Source organism: Chelonia mydas, chromosome 8 (assembly GCF_015237465.2).
Source record: "Chelonia mydas isolate rCheMyd1 chromosome 8, rCheMyd1.pri.v2, whole genome shotgun sequence".
NCBI lineage: Eukaryota > Metazoa > Chordata > Testudines > Cheloniidae > Chelonia > Chelonia mydas.
The window spans coordinates 15,591,267-15,618,007 of record NC_057854.1 but is presented as its reverse complement, the minus strand read 5'-3'; the positions used below and the strand labels follow the sequence as shown (position 1 = coordinate 15,618,007).

At 39.9% G+C, this 26,741-nt stretch overlaps 2 protein-coding genes across 7 annotated transcripts in view; one reads left to right on the top strand and one right to left on the bottom strand.

Moving 5' to 3' along the window:
• Positions 1-19,907, top strand: part of AFF4 (AF4/FMR2 family member 4) — a 75,860-nt gene extending 55,953 nt beyond the window's left edge. For 5 of the 6 annotated variants that reach the window (XM_027826074.3, XM_043552610.1, XM_037907743.2 and 2 more), the window contains 10 exons: positions 2,044-2,132; positions 4,001-4,238; positions 6,491-6,588; positions 8,393-8,456; positions 8,599-8,735; positions 9,157-9,228; positions 11,108-11,201; positions 12,393-12,436; positions 13,620-13,840; positions 14,511-19,907. In XM_027826074.3, coding sequence (XP_027681875.1) covers positions 2,044-2,132; positions 4,001-4,238; positions 6,491-6,588; positions 8,393-8,456; positions 8,599-8,735; positions 9,157-9,228; positions 11,108-11,201; positions 12,393-12,436; positions 13,620-13,840; positions 14,511-14,629 — 1,176 coding nt within the window. In that variant the 3' untranslated portion in view covers positions 14,630-19,907. Of the gene's footprint in view, positions 1-2,043; positions 2,133-4,000; positions 4,239-6,490; positions 6,589-8,392; positions 8,457-8,598; positions 8,736-9,156; positions 9,229-11,107; positions 11,202-12,392; positions 12,437-13,619; positions 13,841-14,510 lie in introns of those variants that run through there. The other variant, XM_043552611.1, reaches the window with a different exon arrangement.
• Positions 19,908-21,298: 1,391 nt separating this feature from the next.
• LEAP2 (liver enriched antimicrobial peptide 2) lies at positions 21,299-25,551 on the bottom strand. Its single transcript, XM_007063617.4, has 3 exons — positions 23,807-25,551; positions 23,153-23,292; positions 21,299-21,641 (listed from the first exon to the last, which is right to left on the bottom strand). Exons 1-3 carry the CDS (start codon positions 23,861-23,863, stop codon positions 21,605-21,607), a joined length of 234 nt encoding a protein of 77 aa, XP_007063679.3. The 5' UTR covers positions 23,864-25,551; the 3' UTR covers positions 21,299-21,604.
• Between the last annotated feature and the right edge of the window lie 1,190 nt (positions 25,552-26,741).

Here is a 26,741-nt window from a genome sequence, read left to right as displayed (position 1 = left end):
CAGGTTGGAGCCTTGGCTCTGTTACCCTCCCTCCTCTCAGAATCCCAGAGGGTGTCTTTGCCTCCTCTCTCCCCCCACCCCCACCCCACCCACTTTTAGGGCACTTCCACCACTCCTGTCCGGAGCCATAACATCCACGCTTCTATTTTTAGCATGCTAGTTCGAGCTGAGCTGGCACAAGTCTTTCTGCCCAGGCTGGGAAGCTCACTCCCATTTACAGTGTAGACATATTCTTAACTGCTCCTGGCCTAGGCCCTGTTTAGGGAATGTGCCTGCTCCTACCTCTTTTCCAGGTGTGTGTCAGCCTCAGGACATGCTGACCACTTACACCCCCTTTCTGCCAGGGGCATCTTTTAACAATTCACGGCCTCTTGATATTTAGCATATACCACCAATAGCCCCATTATTCTCTTAACTGCTCCAAAGGCATGTACGTGCAGTTTTCTGTCTTATCTCTGGTCTGACTCAGCTCTTTGACTTCAAGTGGGTAGCAGTAGAAAATAGAATAAGGAAACAAAGTCAAACATAATGTAAGAATAATGTAGATATCTCCCAATTCGTCACAATATAAAGGGGCACTGGTGGCATAAAGGCTGCTGCAAGCTCCCTTCCAAACAGTTGCCTTCGACTGTGCCAGCTTCCCTGCTGAGCAACCAAGAAGTGATCTCCAGCCACTCCTGGAGTGAGAAGCAGTATGGTCTGGTGAACTTGACATGAGACTGAAAACAAATGGATTCCTCCATTCTTATTCCAGCTCAAATTACCTCTTTGCCCTGCGTCAAGCAATGAAACTAAGGTGGAAAGGATTCTTATCTGAAAAATGGGGATAATACCTACTTTACAAGGATGTTGTTCTTTGGTGTTTTTATAGCACTACTATACAAGTTCTAGCACTCACTTGAATGCACTCAGTCTCTAGTAGCTTCAAACCTAATGGCCCCCCTCTTATTTGGCCAGTTGTTCCTTGCAAAACAATATAACAAAAAAGGTGGCTGTTGTGGACAGAAACCAGCATAAAGAGCTGTGCTCCTACATTAGGAACAGAAGGCTTTGGTGGGACCAATTAAACTTGGGCTGTATCCCAAATCTCACTAATTACCTCCAAGTCCTGAGACCATCCCTATGCCTAGTGGTGCAGTCATGGTGGACATGAGTATGTTTCTGAGGCAAGTGGGAGAGGCAAACTATTTTTCAGGCCTACCCCAAAATACTGAGGCAGGCTGTGTGAGAAATTCTGCAACAATCACTTCAGAAATCCAACAGCTGATGAATGTCAGTTGCTTACATGTTTTGTTGATCTTTGGGTGCTGGGTTATAGCTGTTCCGTAGCCAAAGAGCATTCTATTACTGGATTGCATTACAGTAAGATTTATTAATTGGACCCTATTCTTGAGCTTAGTTGCTCATTAGAATTATTATTTTACGCTTGTTTTTCTGCTTCTGCTGCTTATGATAGATTTGAAGATTAATGAAAGTGTGTAGGTAGTTTAGAAATTCACTTTCAAAACCTTTTGATTTTACAGTCCACTATTTTATGAAGCATCAACTCTGTTATCAAAAGTAATATTGACAAATGTTTAATGAAGCTTTTTTAAAAAGTGCTTTTTTTTAATCCCCTATAGTCTGACTAAAAACCAAATTAATTTCATACTCTTATTGGGAGACCTTCATATATCAGAATAATGAGGTGTAGATTGTCTTAACCTAGTTTATTTCAGCCAGATTTTTTTTTTGTTATATTTTAAGTAGTTCAGTAATTTCAGCAGCCACATTTCACTCCTGATTCTACTGGTAGATCATTTGCCATTCACTACACACTACTGCCTTCTCTTTGGGACAAGTAATTCCATTGTGGTCAACTATCTTAAGGCATGGGCTCCATCCCGTAGGAAATGATTTTCAGATCTGCTGTAGTGCTACTGTTCCATTTGTTGTAAAAGGTTTGCTAAATTGTCTTAACAAATATAAAACATTATGAGGGATGGTTAACCTGTAAATATCAGACTTTGTCCTGATAGCTCTCTTGTGCTTGCTTTTATTCAGAATGATGACGAAAACAGAGCCGGTGAAGGCAAGAAAACTAAACTGGAAGAAAAGTCTTCATCAGGTCACAAGGCCTCCAGCAATAGAGAGTAAGTGCAGGGGGAAAATTGGCTGTGTTTTAAGTCTATAAGGCTTGGCATACATTAAGGGGAAGATTGGCACGCAACACCCTATATGTACTTAAAAATCTCCCCCTAAGTATCTGCTTGCCACCATTTACAAAGGAAAAAATCAGTTTGCATCTCACTGGGTAAGCTTTCATGTGCAGGCACTCTTCAGACTCTGCCCTTTTACCTTGACTTCGGGGTTTTCACAGTAACTAATCGGCATGCTGGTATTTCCCAGAACCAGGCACACTGGGACACTGTTCACTCCTAACAAAGAACAGTTGGATTATTTAACAACTTTAGTTCATTATTACAAAATAGTTTGTTCAAAGGGCATTTACCTTTGATAAGGAGTTGGAACAGGCTGGGTTTATTTCCTGCTGGGACTAATTTTCCCTAATTTTTACCTTAACACAGGGCAGTGTTTAAAAATAGGTGAGCTGCATAACACTAACATATGTAAGACTTGGCAAATCTGCACTTCACCTAACCACACTCACAAATTAATCCACCCCTTGCAAAATGGGCGATTAATTCTCCATTCAGCAGATGTGGAAACTGCAGCACTAAGAAGATTTAAATTTTTTTTTCCAAATTACAGAGAAAGCCAGTGATTCGTCAGGATTAGAACTCAGGTCTCTTGACTTCTTCTCCCATGCTTCAGCTACTGGATCATTTGTAAAAAAAAAAAAAAAAAAAAAAAAATTGTTAAAAAAAAAAAAAAATTGGCCACATTTATATTTGTGATTACCATAGATTAGTTCTAATCTACAATTGGCAAAATACAAGCCTTCCAATCTTATTCACACATACAGTTAATTTTGCAATGAGTCAAAGTGCAAATTAGCAAGGTTCTTAGTATACTTTTAATCAGTGGCAAATTCATTTTTATGGATTTTCTTTCCAACTCCTTCTTAAAAATATGTGCTACTTCAGATTACACAATAAAAATATATAACTATGCACTGGATCACATATTCCACTGTAATGAATAATCTGAAGAAACCCGTTTGGCCACTCTGAATTACCATAGTGTAACAGAGAGACAAGGTAGGTCAGGTAATATCTTTGATTGGACCATTAGAAAATATTACCTCACCCACCTTGTGTCTCTGATATTCTGGAACCAACACGGTACAATAATACTGCACACCACAATTTCGTTGTGTTCTGTTGTGAATATTAAGATTTTTCAGAGCCTCTGTAAAACTGATTTGCCGATTCCTCTGCTGGGACTGTTAAATTTTTTCTTACTCTGATATTTGTCTTCTGTCAGCAAAGAACCAAATGTTCTTTGTATTAATAGTATGAAAAGTGTTTAATTTTTCTTTGAGCAATTAATGTGCAAATAGCTGTCCAAATGCCTGATCCTCCCAACTGGAAGATGGGCTAGCAAGCATGAGGCTTGCCATTGATAGCCAACAATAGTCCTTAAACAGTCAAGGCTGGGAGGTGATACATATGTACTGGATGACTGAATTAAGGGTAGCTTTACCTTGTGATTGGGCAAATAGAATACATGCCTATACCATCTTAGTCTAGACATTCAGAACAAAGTCTCCACCATAACAGTGCTATAGACAGGTTGGCACAAACATTGGCATTAACTTTTCAGGTTGTAAATGTTTGGGTTTTGTTTTATTAAACAAAAGTGGATTTCTGGCTAGAATCTGCTGCCTTTTCAAGTCAGAACAAGATCAGATGGTAAAAACAAGCTCAATCTGGTTTGCCCAAAAACTAGTTATTAAAAATTAGGTGAAAAATAAATATTCCCATATACAGTCATGTTAAGTAAAAATAATTCTTGTCACTGTATCTGAAAATAAGCTGTACTTATTCACTTTGTGCAGGTCTTCAAAGCAAAGTGCAGGTAAAGAGAAGGACCTGCTCCCTTCTCCTGCGGCCCCTGTCCTTCAGAAAGATCCCAAGCAAGATCATGGGTCCCGGAAGAGAACAGTCAGTCAATCTTCTTCCTTAAAATCAAGCTGCAACAGTAATAAGGAGGGTAGCAGCAGCAGTAAAAGTAACTCATCTTCCAAACAAAAAAAGACAGAAGGGAAGGCTTCTAGCAATGCCAAGGAAGTCAAGGTAAGGAGTTTATTCTGTAAATGCTTTCCTCTAATATTCACTGTTTCTCTGCATGCAATCGGGCATGTCAATGTGTAATCCAAGCAATAATTTGTCAGGCTTTGACTTTAAACTTAAATGTAATTTAGTTTTTAAAGGTGTTTACTCCCTGTGGTAGTGCACAAGTAATTGGGTCATAAGGAAGCCTGTAAATGGAAAATAACTCAGTAGCTATTCATTAGATTCATAGTATCCTGGGGGTAGGTTGGTACTAATCTTAAACTTACAAATGTGATTAGTGTTCTTCTAACTATAGAGGTTGCTTATTAATCATTTAATTTGATTCCAGTGACATTTTTCAGAGTTGTTTATATAAAAGTAAAATAGGGGAACAATATGATATGATTTTTTATGCAATTAAATAATTGAGCCAATTTTGGTTTTAGCAGATTGTACTTCTATCCTGACAATAAAGGAAAAGACAGTTCAATCCTCCTCTCCCTGCCCCCCGAGGGTGTGTTTCAGGGAAGGATTCTTCACAGGGCTACAGAGCTAGTCTGTGACTTCATCTGGTGTGGAAGCCAGGTGATCTGATTAGCTGCCATCAGGAGAATAAAGAGGTTTATGTTTGAATTGGGGAGAAGATGGAGTGGGACAGGAGATTTTGCAAAGAAAAATCTCTAGAAACTAACAGCTTGGGAGGAAGTTCAGGTTTGCTAAATTGCAGATTCTTGTGCAAAAAATGAGTTCTTGTGGCATTACACTGTGTTTCTGTGTATGTATGTGTGGAGAGGGAATTAGGGATTCTGCCTGCTCTCACCTATATAAATGGATACTATTGCGTGGTGGATAACATCTGAGGATGTCTGATAAAACATGGTGGTATTAAACCTAGCTGTATGATAAGCAGTTCTCACTGACTGCTGTACTATCAGTTGGCAAGAACGTAATATGTCAAAGGCAAAATGTGACTATAATTCACAGGGTCTGGATTGCATTGTAGCGTATTGGTGCCATCTTGTCTTGAGGCCTCTGCAGCAAACAGAAGCTCAAAGCCTAATGAGGCATTAGGGATGTAATTGGTATGTTGCAGTACTTGGCAAATCTTCTAAATTGCTAACCTCAGTAATGTTTGAAGCAAAGAGAAACTAATCATAACAGCCAAGTCTGCAGATTGAAACAACAAATAGACAGGAACTGAGAAAAATGTAACTTGGTGGTCAAGAATAGCAAACGAGTGAAATATCTAAACTAGGAGCTCAGACATCCACCTCAGATGCTGACTTCATCAGATTTTGTAAGGCAGGCAGGGTTGGTCTAGTCAGTTCCTGCATGGGAGACTTCCAAGGAGCCTATAGGGGATTATATTGTAGATTTACTGGCATCTTTTTTTTCTCTACATTAACACTGAGTCAAGTCTGACCATTTTTTTTTAATTTGGTAATTACTATCTCCTTATAGTTTAATTTGGTTTTAATTCCTGTCTTAAATTAGTATAGTCTTTTATGTGCCACTGAACGTTTGCTGCAGCTGGCTGTATTTCTGTTCTGAAGTGGCTGCATTTTGGTGGTGGGTGAAGGGAGATTATATATTGCTGGTTTTTTTGAAGCACTTGAAAGTTTGTCTTTTACCAACAGAAGTTGGTCAAATAAAAGATTACTCCACCCACCTTCTCTCTCACTTACTATGTCATGTTGAGCTGAAGTTGTATGATTTTGGGGGGCAGGAGCCATGTCTCTTTGTGAAGGCTTCTTGCACATTTTGAATGCTTGAAAAATAGAATGATCACTCCACTTCCGAAATATTAAAGCAAAAATCATGCTATAGAGTTGATTCTTCTAAAAGGAATAGAAAAGCAGAAAATACATGCAGCACCTCTTCTAGAAGGATAGTAAAAACATGAATGTTAGCCATTACTGAATTGAGGAGGGGCATTCAGTTGTGCCTGGAAACCTTTTGTCAGATTTGTTCTAGAGGAGATCCATTTAGCCCAGAGTGGGAGGATTGGAAGGGAGCTGGTATGGTTCCTTGATCCTCGGTCTGGCTCCACCCCCAACATATGTTGTAGCACCAATGAGGAGAGAAGCCTTTGAAAGTCATGATGTATAAGTGGTAAATGTGAATGGCAATTAACCTGCTGCAAAGCTGACCTAGTTTGCATTTAACAAGTGTGAGACCACCAGGAGGAACTTAAGCAATGAACAATCATCTCTTTAAAACAGATTTCTAACTGCTTTTATAATTACTAATTGTGACAATTTTTTTCTTCTCAGGAAAAGGTTCTAAACAGTTCATCAAACTGCCCTCCTGCATCTACCCCAGCTACAGACAGCTCAAAGTCCCGAAGAGCAAAGCTTGTTTTTGATGACAGGTGAGAGCAGTGAGAGTTGCCATGCACATTACATTTCCTCTTCCCTAAACAGGGCACTAATTTCAGTGTGTAACTTGTAAAATGTATAGTAGCTTCCTATGTATAGGGGATGTTCTTTGTCATGCATGTACAGTACTATTCTCTGGAGACCTGCATGCTGTTCATGTAATTGTATGCCTGCCTGACACATGTATCACTAATTTTGGCAGACGTCTCAACCACTACCAGGAGCCATAGCCTCCTTTGTGTATTCGTACTCAGCCTGAAACAAGCAAGCAGTGGATTCTGACAGTATGTGATTGTCCTGTGTCCATTTTTAAGAAATACTATCTCCCTTTCTGCTGACTCACTTCACGTTCCACCAGACCAGTCTGCCTGTCCTCTTTTTGGGCTGAGTTGGCTTCCCTTCCTGACCTCCTGGGTCAGTGACTGCTCTCAGTCATTGAGAGGATCCTCTGCCTCTGGAATTGCTGATTCACAAAAGTGGGAACATGGAATCATTTGTTCTTGTATTATCAAAGTTGAAAAATTTTGGAGAATGTGAATCAGTAAAAAATGTTCCCAAATTCACATCAAGATTATCCATTCATGAAATATTTCGTGCAATTCTTGGGTGTTCTCGACAGGGGCTCAGTTCTAGTTTTATCAGCTAATTCAAGGTTGATTTAAAATTATTGCTTTCTGGATTAAGTACTTTTAGGGGCCAACATAAAGGACCATATGTAAACAACCTGATTATGGGAGTGGTTTGTTTTTCTTCTGCTATGTATTCCCAGACAAAATCAAGTTATGATGGAGTGGAAGTTTGGAGCACGTATCTGTAGTTAGAGGCAAGTTATAGTTATCCACAAGCCAAATATGTTAAAGCCAGGAAATTGAGTTCAGGATAAACTTAAAAGAAATTCAAATATATTAAGGTACGGAAATGCATAATTAGGGCACCTGGGTGGCTTTGACTATGCTCTGCAGTGACACCATGCAATAACCATATAGTTATAATTAGGCATTTTAGTATTTGTGGTTTTACATGACAGTAAACTGATTTTTAAAAATGTTTCTTCCTTGTATAGTGTCAACTAGTACCTCTAAGAAAGGAGATTATGGTTCACTTTTAAATAAACTGTTATAAAATGCTGACTTTAAATGAAATCAGGTGTGCCCAGTACTTCATGTTGTGGTGAAATAGGGGAATGATTAACTCCAACTATTTGCAGGGTTTGGAGTTGCTTGGACAGTCTCCTTTGGATGTTTGGAGAGTCTTGTTCAGATTTTAGACAATGACCTTGCAAATACAGCATTTAATACAGTAAAATAGAAAATTCAAGATCTCTTGTAATTATTCTTTGGAGCTTGCTTTAGGTCATGCAGCCATATACCACAATCAGCTTCTGTGACCTAACTTCAAAAATAGCAATGGAATCTCCATCTGAACATGTCTTGATTTCTTTTGAAAGTTTCGTATCTGGTTAATACTATTCTTTGATCTGCAGACTGGGAGCTCTGCACTAGGACATGTCAGATAGCTCACACCTTTGCTAACATGTCTGATTTGCTTGGCTAGGGAATGTGGAAAAAGTTGGCTAAATCCAGTGACTCTTAGCAGTCTTAAAACAATAGTTGGAAGTAACCGAAGTAACTAAATTTAACTGTCGAAAGGTCTTTATGATAAAAATTATATGTGCTGTAACTTGAGGAAGGAAGAATAAGCAATGTCAAAAGATCCCATAGTTACAAAGCTTGACACACAGAAAGGGATTCAATTTTCATCTTATTAAACTCAGAATTTCTGTTTTTTATGTTGCAGGATGTACTCGGCTGATCATTATTTACAAGAAGCAAAGAAGTTAAAGCACAATGCAGATGCATTGGTAAGTAGAACCCAAAACATCTATCAGGTGGTTGCACATAAGGTTAGGTTGGTTTAACTCTTCTGAACCTATACTCTTCTCTAGTGCTGTAATTCTCTCCCACTTCTCTATATTTTTGTTTTTAAAGTTTCATTCTCTTCAGTCTGACAGGTTTGAGAAAGCTGTTTTCTATCTTGATGCTGTAGTGTCTTTCATCGAATGTGGCAATGCATTGGAGAAAAATGCTCAGGAATCCAAGTCCCCGTTCCCTATGTATTCAGAAACTGTGGAATTAATCAAGTAAGCTTTATAAAGCAAGTAGTAAGCGAAGCCTAGTGATCAGAGCTGGGGAAATGGGAGCAGGTGCCCTGATTCTATTCTTGATTTTGCCACCAATACTTGCAATCTCTCATCTGTAAAAAATTTACCCACCTTATCCATATTTTGAGGTTTAATGTTGTTGTTTTTTTAAAAGGACTTTTAAATCCTTTCATCTAAGAGTCTTAATATTAGTGCAAATTGTAACATAAAAACAAACATTCCAAAACTTTCCTCATCCAGACTTTTGAGTAAATCCTCTATGAATCTCTGGTAAAATATGAGGGCAGCTGGAACTAAGCCTTAATAGTTTTCTTAAAAGAATATTAAATGAGAAATGGCAACTGATAAAGAACATCACGCTTTATTTTATTTGTCATTTACTTGATGTCTTTGTTTGCAGATACACTATGAAACTGAAGAATTATTTGGCGCCAGATGCTACGGCTGCAGATAAAAGGCTAGCAGTGCTTTGGTTCGTACATTTTGGTGTAATAAAACATCTTGAGTCAAATTAGTGGGTGCACTGTGTCCAAAGGTTACTTACAGTGGTATTTTTAACTATTTCGTTTTTAACTGAATTTGTAAGTTCAGTGCTGCAAGGTATTTGAGGTTTTCATTGAACCTTAGAATCGGGGGGTGTGGAGGAACGTTCTGAGGGACGCAGCTGGGGCCGGGGCCAGCCTGCGTTGGGAGGGAGCGCCATCCAGCTCTGCTCCCAGCCCTGGCTGCTGGCCCCAGCTGCCCAGTCGTGGCCCCTGGCCGAGGCTCCACTCCTGCCTCCCCTCCCAGCTATGGCCCCAGTGCTCCCAGAGCTGGAGCCTCACTTCTGGTCCCGGCTCCGGGGCCAAGGGTGTGCAGACGGGTTAAGGGAAGGAAGGCAAAAGGTAAAAAGTTTGGGGACCACTACCTGAGATAGTGAGAGCCAGCATAGCTTCTCCCTTTCATGTCTGGTATTAACCTTCCTGTGTATTTGAATATTAAGGGAATAAAAAGGATACATTTAGGACAAAAAAAAGTTTACTTTAGGTTTTATCACTAAAGTGATGTCAGTAGTGCCAAGAACCTGTTCTTCTTTCTCACTTATCAACTTAGTGAAAGGTGAGCAGTCAGCTAATACTTTTGATGGGAGTCCGATTTCCTTGTCATGTCTGATCCATCTATGGCAGTGGTCCCCAAACTGTTGGGTGCTCTCTCCTAGGGGGGCATGGAGGAACATTTTAGGGAGGCGCAGTGGGGTCCGTCCAGGCCAGCCTCAATGGGGGCCTGGGAGGGAGTGCTGCCTGGCTCCTGGCACCCAGCCCAGCTGTGGCTCCAGCCCCAGCCTCGGTCCCGTACCGCTGCCCATGTCCCTGGAAGCCACAGCCCTGCTCCTGACTGTGGCTCCTGGGTCGGGAGGGTGGACCGGGATAAGAGGGACGCGATGTGAAAAGACTGATCTATAGATATGACAAGCTTAATATTAAAGGCATGTGTGGTTAAAACAGACAGTTTTTTGGACTACTTATTATATGCTCGTGAATTTTTGAGTGGAGTTAGACTACGTTACTAAAGCTGCAGCATCAGTGTGTCTGTAGCTCTGCTTCCATGCTCACACTTAACGTGGATGTGGAGTTTTCCTGTTATGAGAAATTGACAGTGTTGCTGTCAAGTTAAATGTATATTTCTCTGCCATTGTATTCCATAAAGCATAGTGGTTGCATTAAATAATGTAGTGATTCTTCTGGAAACAGGAATATCAACGTTTATTGCTTAAGAAATAAAGGTGCTATAGCACTGATTTTAGCTTCTGCTTTGTAAAGCTGGCCTTGACGCTGAACTGCACGCTGACCCTTAGGGTTGAAAGAAGCAGCAGTAGAAGACATGGGGAGCCCAAAGATCTTGTGCCCACCTACTGATTAGTTAGCTTGGGGTATATGTCAACAAATCACCTTACTAACACTCCAAATTCTTCAGGCTGCTGAGTGCAGAGAAGACAGGAATCAGTTTGATGTTGTGTGAGGGGTGGAAATATGTCGTCAGACTCTGCATGTTGTATCAGCACATCCTGGTGTAATGGGCTTCATTTATTTGCTAGTCTAGGAGATGATTTAGAGTTATATTCCCAATTCAGTGAGCAAGACTCTGGTTATGTAAGTAAAGACAATGAAAAGTGTATATCTGAAGTCTTGTGCTCAAGCTTAGACTATCTTTAGTTTCCCTGGCTAATTAAACATTGTTACTATTGATGGCAAAACTACAACTCCATACCTCAGAGTGTTTGAAAAACACACAGCTGCTAGCTGTTTACTTGCATTATTGAACTGTGTAAGCACACACTCATTGTTAAACGTGTTGCCATTTTTTTTGCCCAGTCTTCGATGCCAGTCCCTGTTATATTTAAGGCTTTTCAAGCTGAAGAAGGAGAGTGCATTGAAATACTCTAAAACACTGACAGAACATCTAAAGGTAAAAAGTTACTGTATTACTGAGATAGTCCTAAAAAAAAAAAGGAAATTCCAAGGTACTCTCCTGATTTCTCTTACACGTGTACTTTGATATGCCCCCGTCTGGAAACGTGGCCCTTAAAGTAAACTCATGTTCAGTGTGATAGAACTTTTTTTGTTACTGCAGCATGACCACAATGTTGTCATAACCCTACTGGTCTTAGTGTAATAGTTTTCCATTTATAATAATTTCAGCTAGCTTTTGTCTGCTTTGAAATCTGCTGAATTGTTTATTCTTTAGAGCGGATAAAAAGTACATCTTCCTGGCTGCAGACATTACAAAGTTGAACCTTCACTTTCATGTATGATCTTAAGGGAATTCTGTTTCTAGTGGTACATTTTATGACTGCAGCTGTCCAACATTTGCAGAAGTTGGTGTTTTGAGTAAATAATTTTTAGCTCATCTAACAGCTTTACCAAAGTTCCAAAGACAGTGCTCTTAGCCAGCTTGCCTGAACTTTCATATACTTCCATGAGACTTTCTAGAATTTTCAGTAAAAACCTGTTTTAAATCTAGATCAGGTTTAAACCTCCTACCAGAGGCTGAAAAAAAACCTCCTTTTACTCACTTATTTGAATCTAGGTTGTTCCAGATGAGGTGCTTGGTCAGGACATTTAAAACTCGGATGAGATTGCTTAATCTGAATTTAGGCTGGGATTTTCCAAGGAGCCAATAGGAATTAGGCATCTTATTTGGAAGCTTGTAGGCTTCTTTGGAAATCCTAGCTTTAAAAAGAGAAGAGCATGCTAATATAATTTCTGTCTTTTGAGGAAAGAGTCTAATTGCTCAATGCCAGTGTTAACAGCTTTCACGTTGCTGTTAAAAGGAGAAGATTGGAAAAAATATGAAACTTGCCACCAGAGGCAATAGTCTAGTGGTTAATGGAAGGAATTAAGTAGGAGACCTGAGTTCTAATCCCAGCTCTCTTTCTGGCTTGCTATGTACCTTAGGCAGATCACTTGAATTCTTGGTGCCTTAGTTTGTCAGCAGTAAAATGGGATATTTTGTCCAAATTTAAAGTGCTTTGATTCTCCCATACTGGTTCAGACTTTTGCTTAGCACAAAGAAATGTATCCATTTGTAAAAACCTGTTTTAATAAGCAATTAACATGCCCTTGGAAATCACCCCGCAAACTTATTTTTCCCAAACAGAATTCCTATAATAACTCTCAAGCACCGTCACCTGGCATGGGAAGGTAAGCAGCTTTGTAACTTGTACATTTAACTACTTTCTTTCTTGATTTAGACATTTTAAATCTTGTGGGGGAGAGGGAATGAAAGAAAATAATCTGCAGGAGCTGAATTCAGTGATTGGTTGATAAACTAGCTAGATATCTTTCCTGTGAGAACCAAACTCTCAACATTTAAAGTGAAAACTATTTCCTGTATCTCAATTTATGTACAATAAAGTGCCTATGCAAGGTTTATAAAGTCACTGTTTACTCATGTTATATAATTTTATCTGAAGTCCCATTAGCCAGTTGTACTGTTGCAAGGATCCAGGCTTCAGCTATGTGTCGGATGAACTGTTAAATGTGTTCATTTAATTGTTCAGATAAATGTTTTAAAACACTGCTGTCCTTGAAAGCACTCCAAGCGTGATTTTAAATAACTCCTTACTGCAGTAGCCTCCTGTATGGAATTAATACACAACTCTCTAATTTTAATGGGTTCTGTGTACACACACACACACACACACTCCTCCTCTCCACCCCCCCCCCCCCAGCATTAAGAGGACAATAGATTTCCTAAAATGCCTGGCCTGGAACCATTTGAGCTTGCAACAATATATTCAAAACACAACAACTCCATGGGAAAACATAGGGAGCAATTTACTTGTATTGTTTAAATCCTCGGAGTAGTATTTAGATGTATTGATCTGTGTTCTGTGTAGTCAGAGAACATATAAATCTGAAGTAACCTTCTAAAATTTGAAATTTCTCAACCTATTAAAAATTTGAAAATCTAACATGTATGGCAATATAGCCCTTTCTTGGGGTTCTGATTTTTTTCGGAGGTTTCTTTTAAGTGCATTCCTTAACTTACATTTATTAAACGTTCCTCTATAAAATGATTAAATTAAATGGTGAGGAAGTTTGGTCATAAGGTTAAACCACAGAACTCAAAGTCTTGGATGCTGTTCTCAGCTCTGATGCAGACTTCATGTGACCTTGGACAAGTCACTTAAACTTCTTGGTTTCTTTACTTAAATGTAGGTAAAGAGAGATCCAAGGATGGAAGGTCCTATAGAAGTACAAACTATTATAATTCTAGATTAATACATTATGCAGCTTGATGTGTCCGAATACATACATATTTTTACGTTTTGTATTTTAAAAATCTTGCTTGCTTTTTTTTTTTTTTTTTTTTTTAAACTAGCAAACCTGTTGGTATGCCATCTCCGGTATCTCCGAAGCTATCTCCAGGAAATTCAGGGAATTACTCTTCGGGGGCAACCAACCCTTCAGGGAGCAGTTCTTCTGTGACTATTCCACAGAGAATCCACCAGATGGCAGCCAGCTATGTCCAGGTTACATCCAACTTTCTCTATGCCACTGAAATTTGGGACCAAGCTGAACAGCTTTCTAAAGAGCAAAGAGGTAAGACTTGGCAGAACCTGACTGTAAAATGAAATGTGTTGAATTGTGCCACAAGTGCTAACAGATCTTTCACATTGAGAGAATCTGCTAATAGTACACCAGGGATGTTTTGTCAATTGGTGTTTTGCTGTAGGGAAAGATGGATTATTATTCCCTTAGAATTTCAGTAATATCTCAGACTTCTCCTATGATCTTGATTCTGAATGGTATAAATAAGCCTCACACTGGCAATATATAGCCAGATATAATTTTTGGGACTTGATGTAACTTACAGTTTACAATGATGGACTCAGATTTCCATTTCTAAAAATGTATTTAATGAATATGCAAATTTGTTTGAGAGGGAACTCACCACTTCTGAGACTGTTTAACTTCAGTGCAAACCGTTTTCCATCTGTTCCTATCAATCATTTTATTGCAAAAATGTTTAGTTTTCTATTGGAAATTGTCTCTAAAACAATAAATGGAAAGAAACCTTTTTTCCCTTTCATTCCTGTACCATTTTCACCTCCTTCCACCTCTTCTCTCTCCCCTGGTGTTGTCTGTGAGAGATGTGTAATATTTGTTAGTATGTCATAGGTGGATTCCTCCTCAGTACCACATTCTCCAAAGGGAAGTCAATGTGAGTGTGTGTGTGCATAGTTTGATTTGTTTTCTTGTGTCATTCTAGAGTTCTTTGCTGAACTGGATAAAGTTATGGGCCCTCTGATCTTTAATTCGAGCATCATGACAGACCTAGTGCGTTACACCCGACAGGGATTACATTGGTTGCGTCTGGATGCTAAGTGATATCTTGAACTGAAGGAATCAAAAGTAGAACACATTTTTCTTGCTGCCTCTGATTTTTCTCCACAACACTGTGTCATGTCAATAAGGAAGACTGCCATAACACATTGCTTAGTTGACACTAAAAGCAAGGAATGCTTTCACCTCTCCCATCCTCCTCTGTGTGTTTAACCCCAAACCACATCATGTTAATGGACTTCTTCAGTATTCTCATTTTTAAGTTATTTAAATATTTTAAAATTGGCTACATATTAAGATATGGCTTCACTGCTCTGCATTGAGATTGGAATTCCAGTCAATAATACATAACTAATCAGTTTTAAATCCTATTTATTTTCATTTGTTTTTAAAAATTTTTACGAAGCCCAGTTATGGGCTCTTTTAAGACTTAGCTATTTTTTCCTATAAACTTACCCATCAAGTACTTAGCAGAGATTAAATGTAGACACTTTATTTAAGTACTGCGTGAGCTTGTTACTCTGTAATGTCTTGTGGTGGTAGTGCTTGTAAAAGAAAATAAGGGTTGATAGGTTCTAAAGTGTAGGGACACCATGTTTTTCATGCCTAATGCCTATGACTCAAATCTTAAATAAATACAGTTTTATTATTGCAGAATTTGTACTAAATTTTGAGAAAAGTTCCAGAGATATTCTTCTACACATTAAGATATTTCAGTTAAATGAAAATATAAGAGATGTATATGGAAAGATATTTAGTTATGTCTAACTTGGATTGTTTTTTCAATACAATTTCAGAACACTTGGTTAACACTAGAGCAATCACAAAACATTACAGTAAACTTGCATTTAATGCAATATGGAAGTGGTGTGAGAATGAGCTTCAGTCTCTGATAGGTGCATACTGGAAATGTTTCATAAATGGACAATCTTGTGCTTTTTTTATATCTCCATTTAAAACAAGTTTTGTCTCCTTGTTTGTCGTTATTTGACGCTTACTGAAGCAGCCAACTGAACAGTTGAAAGAACAGATAAATAATTCCTATTAGAGCTGTTTGTATCATTTCCATTGACTGGAAAACCAAAAATCATAAAAAGTAATAAAAATATCCATCTTTTCCTTTTTGGGGTCTGCTAATTGATGGACGCTATCACGTGATAATGGCCATTGTGAGGTGCAGAGCACATCTTTCACAGGGACATTGTGAAACTGTTCTGATGTAGAATTTATTTAAAACTTCTGTTTAGCCCCATGTTAATGGAGGCCCCCGTTAATGTTAGATGTTTTAGGGGAGCAGAATATTCACTTTAGAAGTATGTTGGTGCAACAAGAATCCTGCATTGAGTTCCAAGTGGCTGCTTTTAAGAAGTTGTAATCCAAAGTACCTTTCCACATAAGGTTGTTATTGTCTGAGTAAAAGGTTAAAAATTATATTTCTTTCAATATTGCTTAGTGCCCCATCATGTCTGGTGTGCCTTATGCCTTACTTTTAGATGAAGATTTTATGAACTGTTTACAAGATGAAGTTTTACAGCAGGACCATGTATACTGTATGGAGTTGGTCTTCTGCAGTACTTTTGGTAAAATTCCATTTCTTTTTCAACATCCTAGTGTGTGTCATAGAAACTGACTTCCTGTTACAGTGGTCTCCTTTTAAAGAGTCAAACTCTGAACCGTTTAGAGTGGTATTATGGAATGCTGCTTTGTTTTTATTTCCCATTGCCCCTTTATTCTGTACCAGATGTGAACGTGCATGTTCAGAAAAATTATTGCACTAAATTTGTGTGTAGTTGTGTAAGTGCCAAAATGATGGCAACCTCAAAAGAAGGAATAGAATTCTACGCTACTTAGTACTGCAGTATGTCCTATGGGCTTTAAGAGTTAAAAAGTTTTGCAAATTAGTAACTTGACTAAACTGTAGCTGCATATTCGTAGAGCTTCCTATGTGTTCCAACATTATTTGTACTTCCAGAAAAGTTTGCTACATACAAATGGAGACAGTTAGTCAACCTATGACTTTCCCCATTATACTTCAGCCTACATTCAGGTCTGTTTGAGTACCCTTTTTATTTGAATCACTATGTAAGTTAGTTTCTCTGTGTTCACTATTAGAGATGGAACTTTCTTTACTCTCAAACTCTGCATCGTGGTTAATGGGACACTGTCAACTCTTTCCTTTGTAATACTCTAAAGTGCCTAGCACACTTTTGACGCTATATAAAAATACCTTCTTAGAAGCTGCATTGTTTGTATTTTTTTTTAATTTTATTTTTGTATAAGGCTGCAGTAGCCGGCATGGCTGTTTCTAGCTTGCTCCGTTATGAGCACCATTACCGTTGATGTAGGCAGTAATGGTCTCATCTCTGGGAATATCATTTTTTCTTAACTAGAGTCTCATCAGTATCTTTGCGTGGTACATTTTTCAAGAGACCAGTTTAGTGTATCCCTTAGCTCCAGACCAATGGATTCTAAATGTTTGTCTAAAAAAATCTAGAAGACTCTTTACAGTCTGTCAAAATGGGGACCTGAACTGGCAGGTAGAGGCCTGCCTAAATAGTATACGTTCTGGTGAAATCCTTCTGGAGTATTGTCCCAGGTTTTCTATCTGTGTAAGACATATACACTGGTCTTGTTAAAAAAAACAAACTCCTCCATCGACTTAGGCCATTTCAAATGGATTAAACTCAGTTTGACAACTCCAAAAGCATATCTAACTTGAGATTTACCCGTTGCTTCAGAGAGAGAGAGAGAATTTTATTTTGCTTGATAGAGTAGCTAAAACAAAATGAAAATCGCTCATAAGCGTCCATCTCTCTGTCAAAATGCAGGCTAACAAAACCTGTCCTTTTTTAACCTTTAAGCAGCAATGTGGGAAACGCATGTCATTTGAGTGCTAATGCAAGTTGCACAGTGTCTTACCATGAAGGAATCCTTAACTCCTGATACTAAGGGTTCCCTATATGGTTACATTTTAACACACATCAGTGTTGTAGTTTTTATTCATCCCTCCACACCCACCCCAGTCCTCCCAGTGGTGAACCTTTTTTTAAAAAAAAAATAAAAAAAAGGCTTAATAATCAGACTAGGCTTGCTCAGACATGAAAACTATTTTGAATTTGCTGTCAAATTTTCAGATTCCAAAATGACAAGTTGCATCATTTATAATTGTAAATGAGCCTTCAGGACACCAGAACAAAATAACCCATGATTTATTTTGATTTGAAATATTAGAGCACATTGGATGGCTCTTTTTTTGTCTTTGATGGCAGTATGCAATTTGTATTGTATGTGTCTTTAATATATATGTGTGTGTATATATATGTATATATATATATATGAACTCAGTCTGTCCAAAGTATGTTATACTTGTTTTTAGATTATAGTGCAACTGATTATATTGATATATTATTTATTAAACTGAGTGCTGAATCACCATCTTACTGGTGATGAATCTTGATATTATACAGGAGTGCAATGTATATTCTTTTAGATTGCTGAGGCTTGATTGCTGTGATTTAAAAAAAAAAAAACACCCTAAAATGTATTTATGAATGACCCCAACATATAGAGAGTCAGTACTTTATGAATATAATTTCATATTTGCCTGGGGCAAGTGAAATAAATCCTTAGGCATGCAACTGTGTAGTTTGCCAAACTAGTAGAAAGAGACTACCTTTGCTTTATTTAATATTTTGTTTACTTAGCAGAAAAATTTACTGTCATTGCAGTGTTTATATTAAAACAGTTACAGAAGGGCCTGAGCAAGTCAAGTTTGAATTAATTTACCCATTGGGGAGCAAGTAACTTCCAAATCATTGGTTAGCGCCCTAACAAATATTTCATAAATATTTAGGTCGAGGATTGAATTACTTTAGGTCTCGTGAATCAGTATTATGGAAAGCTGTATATTTCCAACACAAAGCTAATCTTAGATATCTTTAAACAAAGAGGCGCCAAAGCTTTTGCTAAGCAACTCTGTTAGACAAACACAGACTATTCTAAGAGGACTGATTTCCTGGAGATGGAAGTACAAAAAGAATCATGTCAAATCACATTATTTTTGAAGGAGTTTTGTCTGTGATGCCATTTAAACATAGCAGTGTTAGGAGGAAAGAGCGGGGGTAGCTATAAAAATAAAACTAGATTCTTGTCTCATAGTGAAAATTATTGAGGATGCTAGAGCAATGAGCCTGGCCAGTTCATAGAACAGTCTTAGAGAATGACAGCATTAGCTCTTTCTCTATTCCAATATTCAGCTGAGATTAAATTGAATACACTATGTTGAGCAGTTTGAAGTGCTGCTTCAGGATAGTTTATATAGGCTATCCACATGTAAACTTTTTTACCTGCTTTAATTCCATCTGGAAACTTAACAGAAATGCATCCATTCCAATTGATGTAACTCCATATTTATTAATGGGGTCAATACTGGCAAATTGGAATGAAATGTTCCCAGTCTTGAATTTTTTAGATATAACCGTAGGAAATCATGCAGTTAGGTACACAAGTATTGTAGCCCATATTTGTTGGCTGCATTGGCATTAAATATCTGAAAGTTCAACTACAAGGACCAGACATGACTTTTTCAAGCACAGTGACTGACGTCTGTATCTTGTCCCCCTTTTAAATGGTTTGAAGAAATTTTGTATATGGAGGATAAAGTGCTTATATATTTATTAAAGATCCTTTATCTTATTTGAAATTATTATTATTTGGTGAAGAAGGGTTGTGTTTTCTTTTGAGGAGGGTTGGGTAGGGCAGGGGAGGGTAACTTTTAACCTACCACTTCAAAGCCCTTGTTAATCATGCAGAAAGGTACTGTTAATGACGGGATGTCTCTATCCTATGCTTTGTACATGACAAGTCCATGTCTTACATTTTGTTTCTAGGCATCGATCTTCAACCAAAACTTACAAAAAAATTAAACTGTGATTTTATTTGTTGCAATACATTTGAAATTTCAAAGGGTACTTTGAGGCTCAAAATTAGGATTTCTAAGTCAGTATGTGCATTTCACGTAATAAAGCTGTTAATGGTGAGCAAAGTATTATATACTAACTAGATTTTTCCACATCTGTATAGTATATTCTATGTATTTTGTGGTATTGAGATTATAGAAAGTTTAGTGTCTGAAACATGCGTTTAATGTGTATTTTTAAACAAATTTATGGCAATTAAAATATTTGGAGAAAAGGGTATCACATTTCAATTTGTAAAGATCTTTTTAACTACTGTGTCATTAAAATGCTTTGTACAATGCAAAACTGTAACTGGAGAAACTAAGTTTAATAAATATCAAATAGATTTTCTGTATTAAACTTTATAAACACTGTGCTTGTATCTTGTGTAGGGTTCCTCCTCAGTGGTATTCCATCTTCCAACTCAGTTCTCTGGGGTCCTCATGCCCTCGCAATATCTACCTGTTTCCATGCATGACAAGGGAGAAGAGTATCTGTTATGCAGGTGGCACGAGACTTATTTTGATATTTCACTTGATTCAGTGGAAGTGGTCTTGTTTCTTTCAGCCCTGTTGATTAGCATGCAAACGTGATAATCACTGAAATAGTTACTCAGTTAAACTTGCTCTTACTTGATTTGAGCAGTTTGACAGCAATAGGTTTGTTTTCTTCCAAATACCGTGGGGAACACTGGAGTATTGAAGGAATCTGCTGTTTTGAGGTTCTTGTTTAATAAGATTGCTCACTCTGTTCCCTTTCTCAGAAGGGCTGCTTGCCTGAGAACTGTTGACTGGTATCAGTGGGAGGAGAGATGATTGGTTTATTCGCTCACCAGGCCAAAGGGTAAAATGTGCAGCTGGACTATGGACATTAACACGTTCGCAGAGGTGGGCAAACTACGGCCCGGGGGCCACATCTGGCCTGCGGGACCCTCCTGCCCGGCCCCTGAGATCCTGGCCCGGGAGGCTAGCTCCCAGCCCCTCCCCCGCAGCCTCAGCTCACTGCACTGCTGGCGCAATGCTCTGGGCGGGGGTGGGGCTGCGAGCTCTTGCCAGGCAGCACAGCTGCAGGCTGACCTGGTACTCTGTGCTGTGCAGTGGCGTGGCTCGCTCCAGCCAGGCAGCACGGTGCTCTGGGTGGCGTGGCTGTAGCGCTGCCAGCCACGGGTGCTCCAGGCAGTGCAGTAATGGGGCAGAGAGCAGGGGGGCTGGATAGAGGGCAGGGGAGTTAGGAGTGGTGGTCAGGGGGCGGGGAAGTATGGATAGGGGTCAGGGTGGTCAGAGGGTGGGGAACAGGGGGGTTGAATGGGGGCAGGGTCCGGGGGGGGCAGTCAGGAAGGAGAGGGGGGGTTGAATGGGGTGGTGGGGGGCAGTCAGGGACACGGGTTCCAGGGGAGGTCAGGGAGAAGGGATGGTTGGATGGGGCAGGAGTCCTGCGGGGGGCAGTCAGGAATGAGAGGAGGGGTCGGATGGGCCAGGGGTTAGGGGACAGGGAGGGGTGGATGGGGCAGGGGTCCCGAAAGGGGGTTGTCAGGGAACCGGTGGGGTTGGATAGCGGGCGGGGGCTGGGTCATGCCTGGCTGTTTGAGGCGGCACAGCCTGCCCTAACCAGCCCTCCATACAATTTCGGAAACCCAATTGTGGCTCTCAGGCCAAAAAGTTTGCATGCCCCCGCTCTTTCGGGAATGCCTCCCCAGCTTGCACCCTCCACTGTGACTTTTTGTTCATTGGACACAAGACAGAGCAAGTCTGTTTGCTAAATACAAATTTGTTTATCATATAGAAAAACATAAAATGTGAACAATTTAAAAAAAAAAAAAAAACTACTAAGATGCAAGGTCTTTTATTGAGCTTGTCATCAGAAGGTGCAGTCTAGACCAGTGCATGCTTTCAACTTTCATGAAATGCCCTACATCATTTCATATATCACGTTTGTCTGAAAAATATTAAATATATGCTATTGCATAACTCAGTGTCCTAACTTAAGAATAGTTAATAAATATTTTATATATAAGGTTGAACGTTGTAAGAGGTAACAATATTTTCTTCTCCTTAGTGACAGCTCACTCACGGGAAATTCTTAGGGAACAGCGAGTCTTCCTGCAAAAAAGGACATAGTATGAATCAGTAAAGGCCTGGGCTGACGTAGTTATGTAGGTCTCAGCCCAGTGTACACATGCACATACATAGTGCATTTGGTTTAGCTCCCTCTGTAACTAGAATTTAAAGTAAATCTGGTGTGTACTCTTTCAGTAGTTCTCAAGTCCTACTTCAGCACATCCTGAAAGCACTTTTTAGGGAATAATGATGCTATCAGTGACTCTCACTGGCAGGGAGGGATTGTTTGATTTCTAGGGCATTCTTCTTTCAAAAATGTATTGTAAAAAGTGATGACCTGAAATCAGTTCCTCAGCAGATGAAATGCACAAGGTTTGGTTTGCCTTGCTTGGTGGCTTTGCTTTATTGCTTTGCACACTGGCTCAAGAACACCTGCCTGTCCTTTGACTACACCCCTGCTAATGCTGAATGCCTTACTGCGTAGTGGAAATCCCTTTTTACTTCTATATGCATCTTTCTGTACCTGCTCTTGCGTCTCTGAAAGGCTGAGGGGTAACATACCAGTTTTGTTAAACTGTAGTCTAAAACCTGTCACAAATGCATCTAAAATAACAATTTGACTTCTATTATCTACTAAAAGATATCCTTTCTATTCACTTCCCACTATGAATTCAGTGTGCACTGCCAAAGCACTATACCCATCCCTTCTTAGATTGGGGGTGTAGGGTGCTGGGCATATTGCTACCAGCCTGGGCTTTCCCATATGAGTCTGTGTTCAGTTATTTAGTAGTAGTTTGGTTTTTGGTGTCTTTGTTTAGATGTAGTTGGAGAAATGGGAAAGGGAGGGCAGCAGAGAGGCCCTGTTCTGTTTGTGTCTAGTAATGTAAGACTAATTCACATTCAGACTTCTGAGTTCCTTATCCGTCTCATCTAAATTAAAATGTCTATCCTTTATTGTGAGATGCTGCTTTTTAATGACACCACCTGCTTGAAGGGAGATTAGTGATGACTGCTTTTTAGCTTTAAAAATCAAAGTCTGTCCTGCAAGAATGGTCCCTTAGAATGTGTTAACTACTTACGCTAAACAATCTGTTCCACTTTGTATTTAGCTGTGCCACTGAGTACCTTTCCCAGTCCTGAAGAAGAGCCCTGTGTAGCTCAAAAGCTTGTCTTTCACCATCAGAAGTTGGGCCAATAAAAGATATTACCTCACCCGCCCTTGTCTCTCTAATATCCTGGGCCCAGCACTTCTAAATTGCAACATCTTTATTAGAAAATATATGGTCTTTGTAGTGCAGAGCAAAAAAAAAAAAAGACATTGCCAATCTCCATAGAACTCCTAGGAACGGTTCTGCATGCAGTTTGCACTAAGAAAATTAATTTTGAAAAATGTCTGAATCTGTTGTTCCAACCGTTGCTGCAGCTATTCTTTCTATACAGTATAAATTTCATCTCAAGTATTGGATAATTCAGTGAAAATTCCCCCTGTACACTGGTGTGAAACATTCCTGTGCCTTTATCCTTCCCTTAAACATGTGGGAATGAGTAGTTACCTGCATAGCATAGAGACGCATTCACTATCATCCCTGCATTTGGCTCCTATGGGTCTGAGGGAAATCCCTCTCCAGAAAGGTGTCATCCTCCTTTGCCTTGTTAGCTGAGAGCTTGGATGATGCAAGGAAGCACAGTGTATCTGAAACAAAATTGAAATACAGTTGTCATGAAGGAACGGTGGCTTCCTGCCACAGTTAGTCCGAGCTTGGGTTTAATGGACTTCAAATACCTGTCTCAGCAAATAACTTATTTACAGATGCCTCATTTGGCAGTCAGATCATAACATTCTTATTGAAACATTCTTATTGCTTGGTATGTTTGTAAAGTTCTATATCAAAAGTAACTAAGGCGCTCCAGTACTCGTGGGACGGAAGTAGCCATCCTCATTCATAGGTGAAGAGACTGAGGCAGACGCACTAAATTACTGGCCTAAACTGACACTGTCCGTGTCAGAACTGAGATAATAGCTCTAGAGTTTCTGGTTCCTGCTGCCCTCAGACCACTGGCTTGTGCTGCCTTCACTTGCTGAAGTAACTGAGAGAGACACTGCCATTAACTCTAAATACTGTTCAGCATTTTATGCATGTAAGCACAAACTTTCATCTTAGTAATTGCCTGACCATTTAAATTAAAATGTTTCCTTCTGCTCTTACCTGGCTCAGTAGGGCTGCACAAAGTAGTAAGACAGCTATAACTTTCAAACACTGCATCTTCTTTGGATAGGCTGCCAATTGCTAGTAGCATTCGTGGAAGGTGGTGGACTCCTGAATGAATTTTCCAAACCTTTCAGCTAGACTTTTATAGGCTCAATTCCCTATCCTTGCATCAGCTGCCCGTTGTCACAGGGACAAAGTTCGTCTTGGAGACCAGGAGAAATGTAATAAGTTAATGTCTACTAAAGTCACCTAGTTCAAGGTCGGTCTATCTGACAAACTATATTTACTTTTCTTACACGTTTACTTAGTATGTGGGGAAACTGATCATATAAACTGTTACTTTTTTTAAACCTAAGGCTGTGTACCTGCCTGCAAAAAGGGTGGTTGGCCTTATTGGCCCCAGTGTATTCGCTGGGGAGCTACAGGTGTAACCTTTTCACTTCCATGGCTGCGAGTACTTAAAATGTTGTGGGTTTTTTAAATAGGGGAGGAAGCATTGTCTAGGCTAATAGTTTTAGCTTGAGAGTGGAAGATGGGAGTTTGATTCTGCTCCTCACTTTTAGTGCATTAAAACAGCTTGTGCAAATTATTTAACCTATGTGCCTCAGTTTCTCCACATCAACTATTATATAATACCACCATCAGAGGGGTGTTTTGAGACCTTTTATTAATGCTGAAGGGCTTTGAACTTCATGATTTTCATTCAAAATTCATAATGCATAATTATAAATGTTAGTCTCTGGGGCGTTAATATGGACCTATTCAAAGGTAATGTGCATGGTGCTGTATGTATATGAATAAAAGTAATGATACAGTTGTTGCTTACCTAGGAGGGTTAGCACAAGTGGGTGTTTAATTGGCTGGAAGAGGCAGCAGGGTGGCTTCAACTGTAAACTTCTACTAACAATATTTGCTTCTGAAAGCGTAAGAGTGGGATCTATTCAGACTACGGCAAGGCCTCCTACTTTCTCTCACATGATTCTTTTTATGTGTAAAATATACTTTTAAATAAAATGCTGGAGGTGAAATTAATGCGGTTGGGTACCTAATGAATCTTTACCAGGGGCCTGTGTAGTGACTGAGATGAAACCCTCAGCAGTGGAAATATTCTGCCTCCCACTCCTGCGATTTCTTTTTCATCTAGACTTTTCCTGATCAAAAGTAGCATATTTATATGATGGAGAGTGGGGTGGAGGTGTATGAGAATTAGCTTTGAAAGAGCCTGTATCAACACTACAGGGTCAAAAGCCAGCAGACTTTATCCAGATCCTTTGTTGTTATGATCTACATGGCTTGAGATCTGGCATCTCTGAGTATGGATCTTTCAGCTGAGACCATTTAAAACTAAGCTCCTGTCCTCCCTGTATGGATTTTAGGATTAGTCTTTCTCCTAACACAGCATTTCTCAAACTGGGGTCTGCAGGGGTATTCCAGGGGGTTCGTGGGTCCCCCTAATCAACTCCTCTCCCTCCCTTTCCCAGCGCCGCCTCCACGTTCCCTGGCATGGGGACCCTGGGTCTGTGCCACTCCTGGAAGCAGCCAGCACATCCCTGCAGCCTCAGGGTTGGGGGAAAGGGGGTTTCCATATGCTGCCTCCAGCCCAAGCACCGTCTCCGTAGCTCCCATTGACTGGGAACTGTGGCCAATGGGAGCTATGGGGGCGGTACCTGCAGGCTGGGGCTGCGTGTGGAGACCTCTGGGGCCCCCGCCTAGGAGCCGCTGCCAGATGGATGTGCCAGTTGCTTTCGGGAGCTGCCCGAGGTAAGCACTGCACCCCTCACCCCTTCCCACACCCTAACCCCCTGCCCCAGTCCAGGACCTGCACCCAAACTCTCTCTCAGAGCCCACACCCTCTCCCACACCCAAACTCCCAGCCCAGAGCCTGCACTCTGCACCCAAACCTCCTGTCCAGCCTGGTGAAAGTAAGTGAAGGTGGGGGAGAGAGGGGGGAATGGAGTGAGCAGGGCCATGGCCTTGGGGAAGGGGGCGGGTTAGGGGCTGAGCAAGGAGCTGGGGAGGGGGGTCCTCCAAATATTTTAAAATCAAAATGGGGGTCTGTGGGTTGCTAAAGTTTGAGAACTGCTGTCCTAACACATTAGTCCTTAAAGAGTAAGGATGTCCCCAAGAGTTGCACAAGGCCAATTAAAAGGTGTTGTGTTGGCAGAAAGGGTGTCTCAAGACTTTTCTAGAATGAGTCCTGACTTGCAAGATTATACTGTCTTCCTCCTGTGACTCTCTCTCTTTGCTGCCAGCTCTCGCATCCACACCCTTTTGTATAGAACATCTGGGAGATAGCCACCAATTGTGGGGTGGATTAGCAGCTTGTAGGAAGCTATCTGGGGCAAATAATAAAAGAAGGGACTGCAACAGGAAAGAGAAGAAAATGAAAGGCAAGTTTCCTCCCATCTGCCCAAAAAAATCTTTCACTTCAGAAGCAAACAGCTCTAGGAGTTTGCTTTTGTGTTCTTGACCTACTGTTATTTTTCTCTCCTTCATGGCCTACTGCATAGGAGGGAAGTAGTAGATGTGAAAATCTTGAGTTTAGTAAGACTTCTGACACAGTCATAGAATTGTAGGACTGAAAGGGACCTCGAGAGGTTATCTAGTTTAGTCCCCTGCACTTACGGCAGGACTATTTTCTAGACTAATTTATTCCAGTACTTAACCATCCTGACAGAAACTTTTTCCTAATGTCTAACCTAACCCTAGCTGCACTTTAAGCTCATTGCTTCTTGTCCTATCCTCAGAGGCTAAGGAGAACTGTTTTTCTCCCTCCTCCTTGTAACAACCTTTTATGTATTTGAAAACTATGTAGTTATCGTGTTTCCTCTGTCTTCTCTACTCCAGACTCAACAAACCCAGTTTTTTCAATGTTCCCTTGTAAGTCATGTTTTCTAAACCTTTAATCATTTTTGTTGTTCTTCCCTGGACT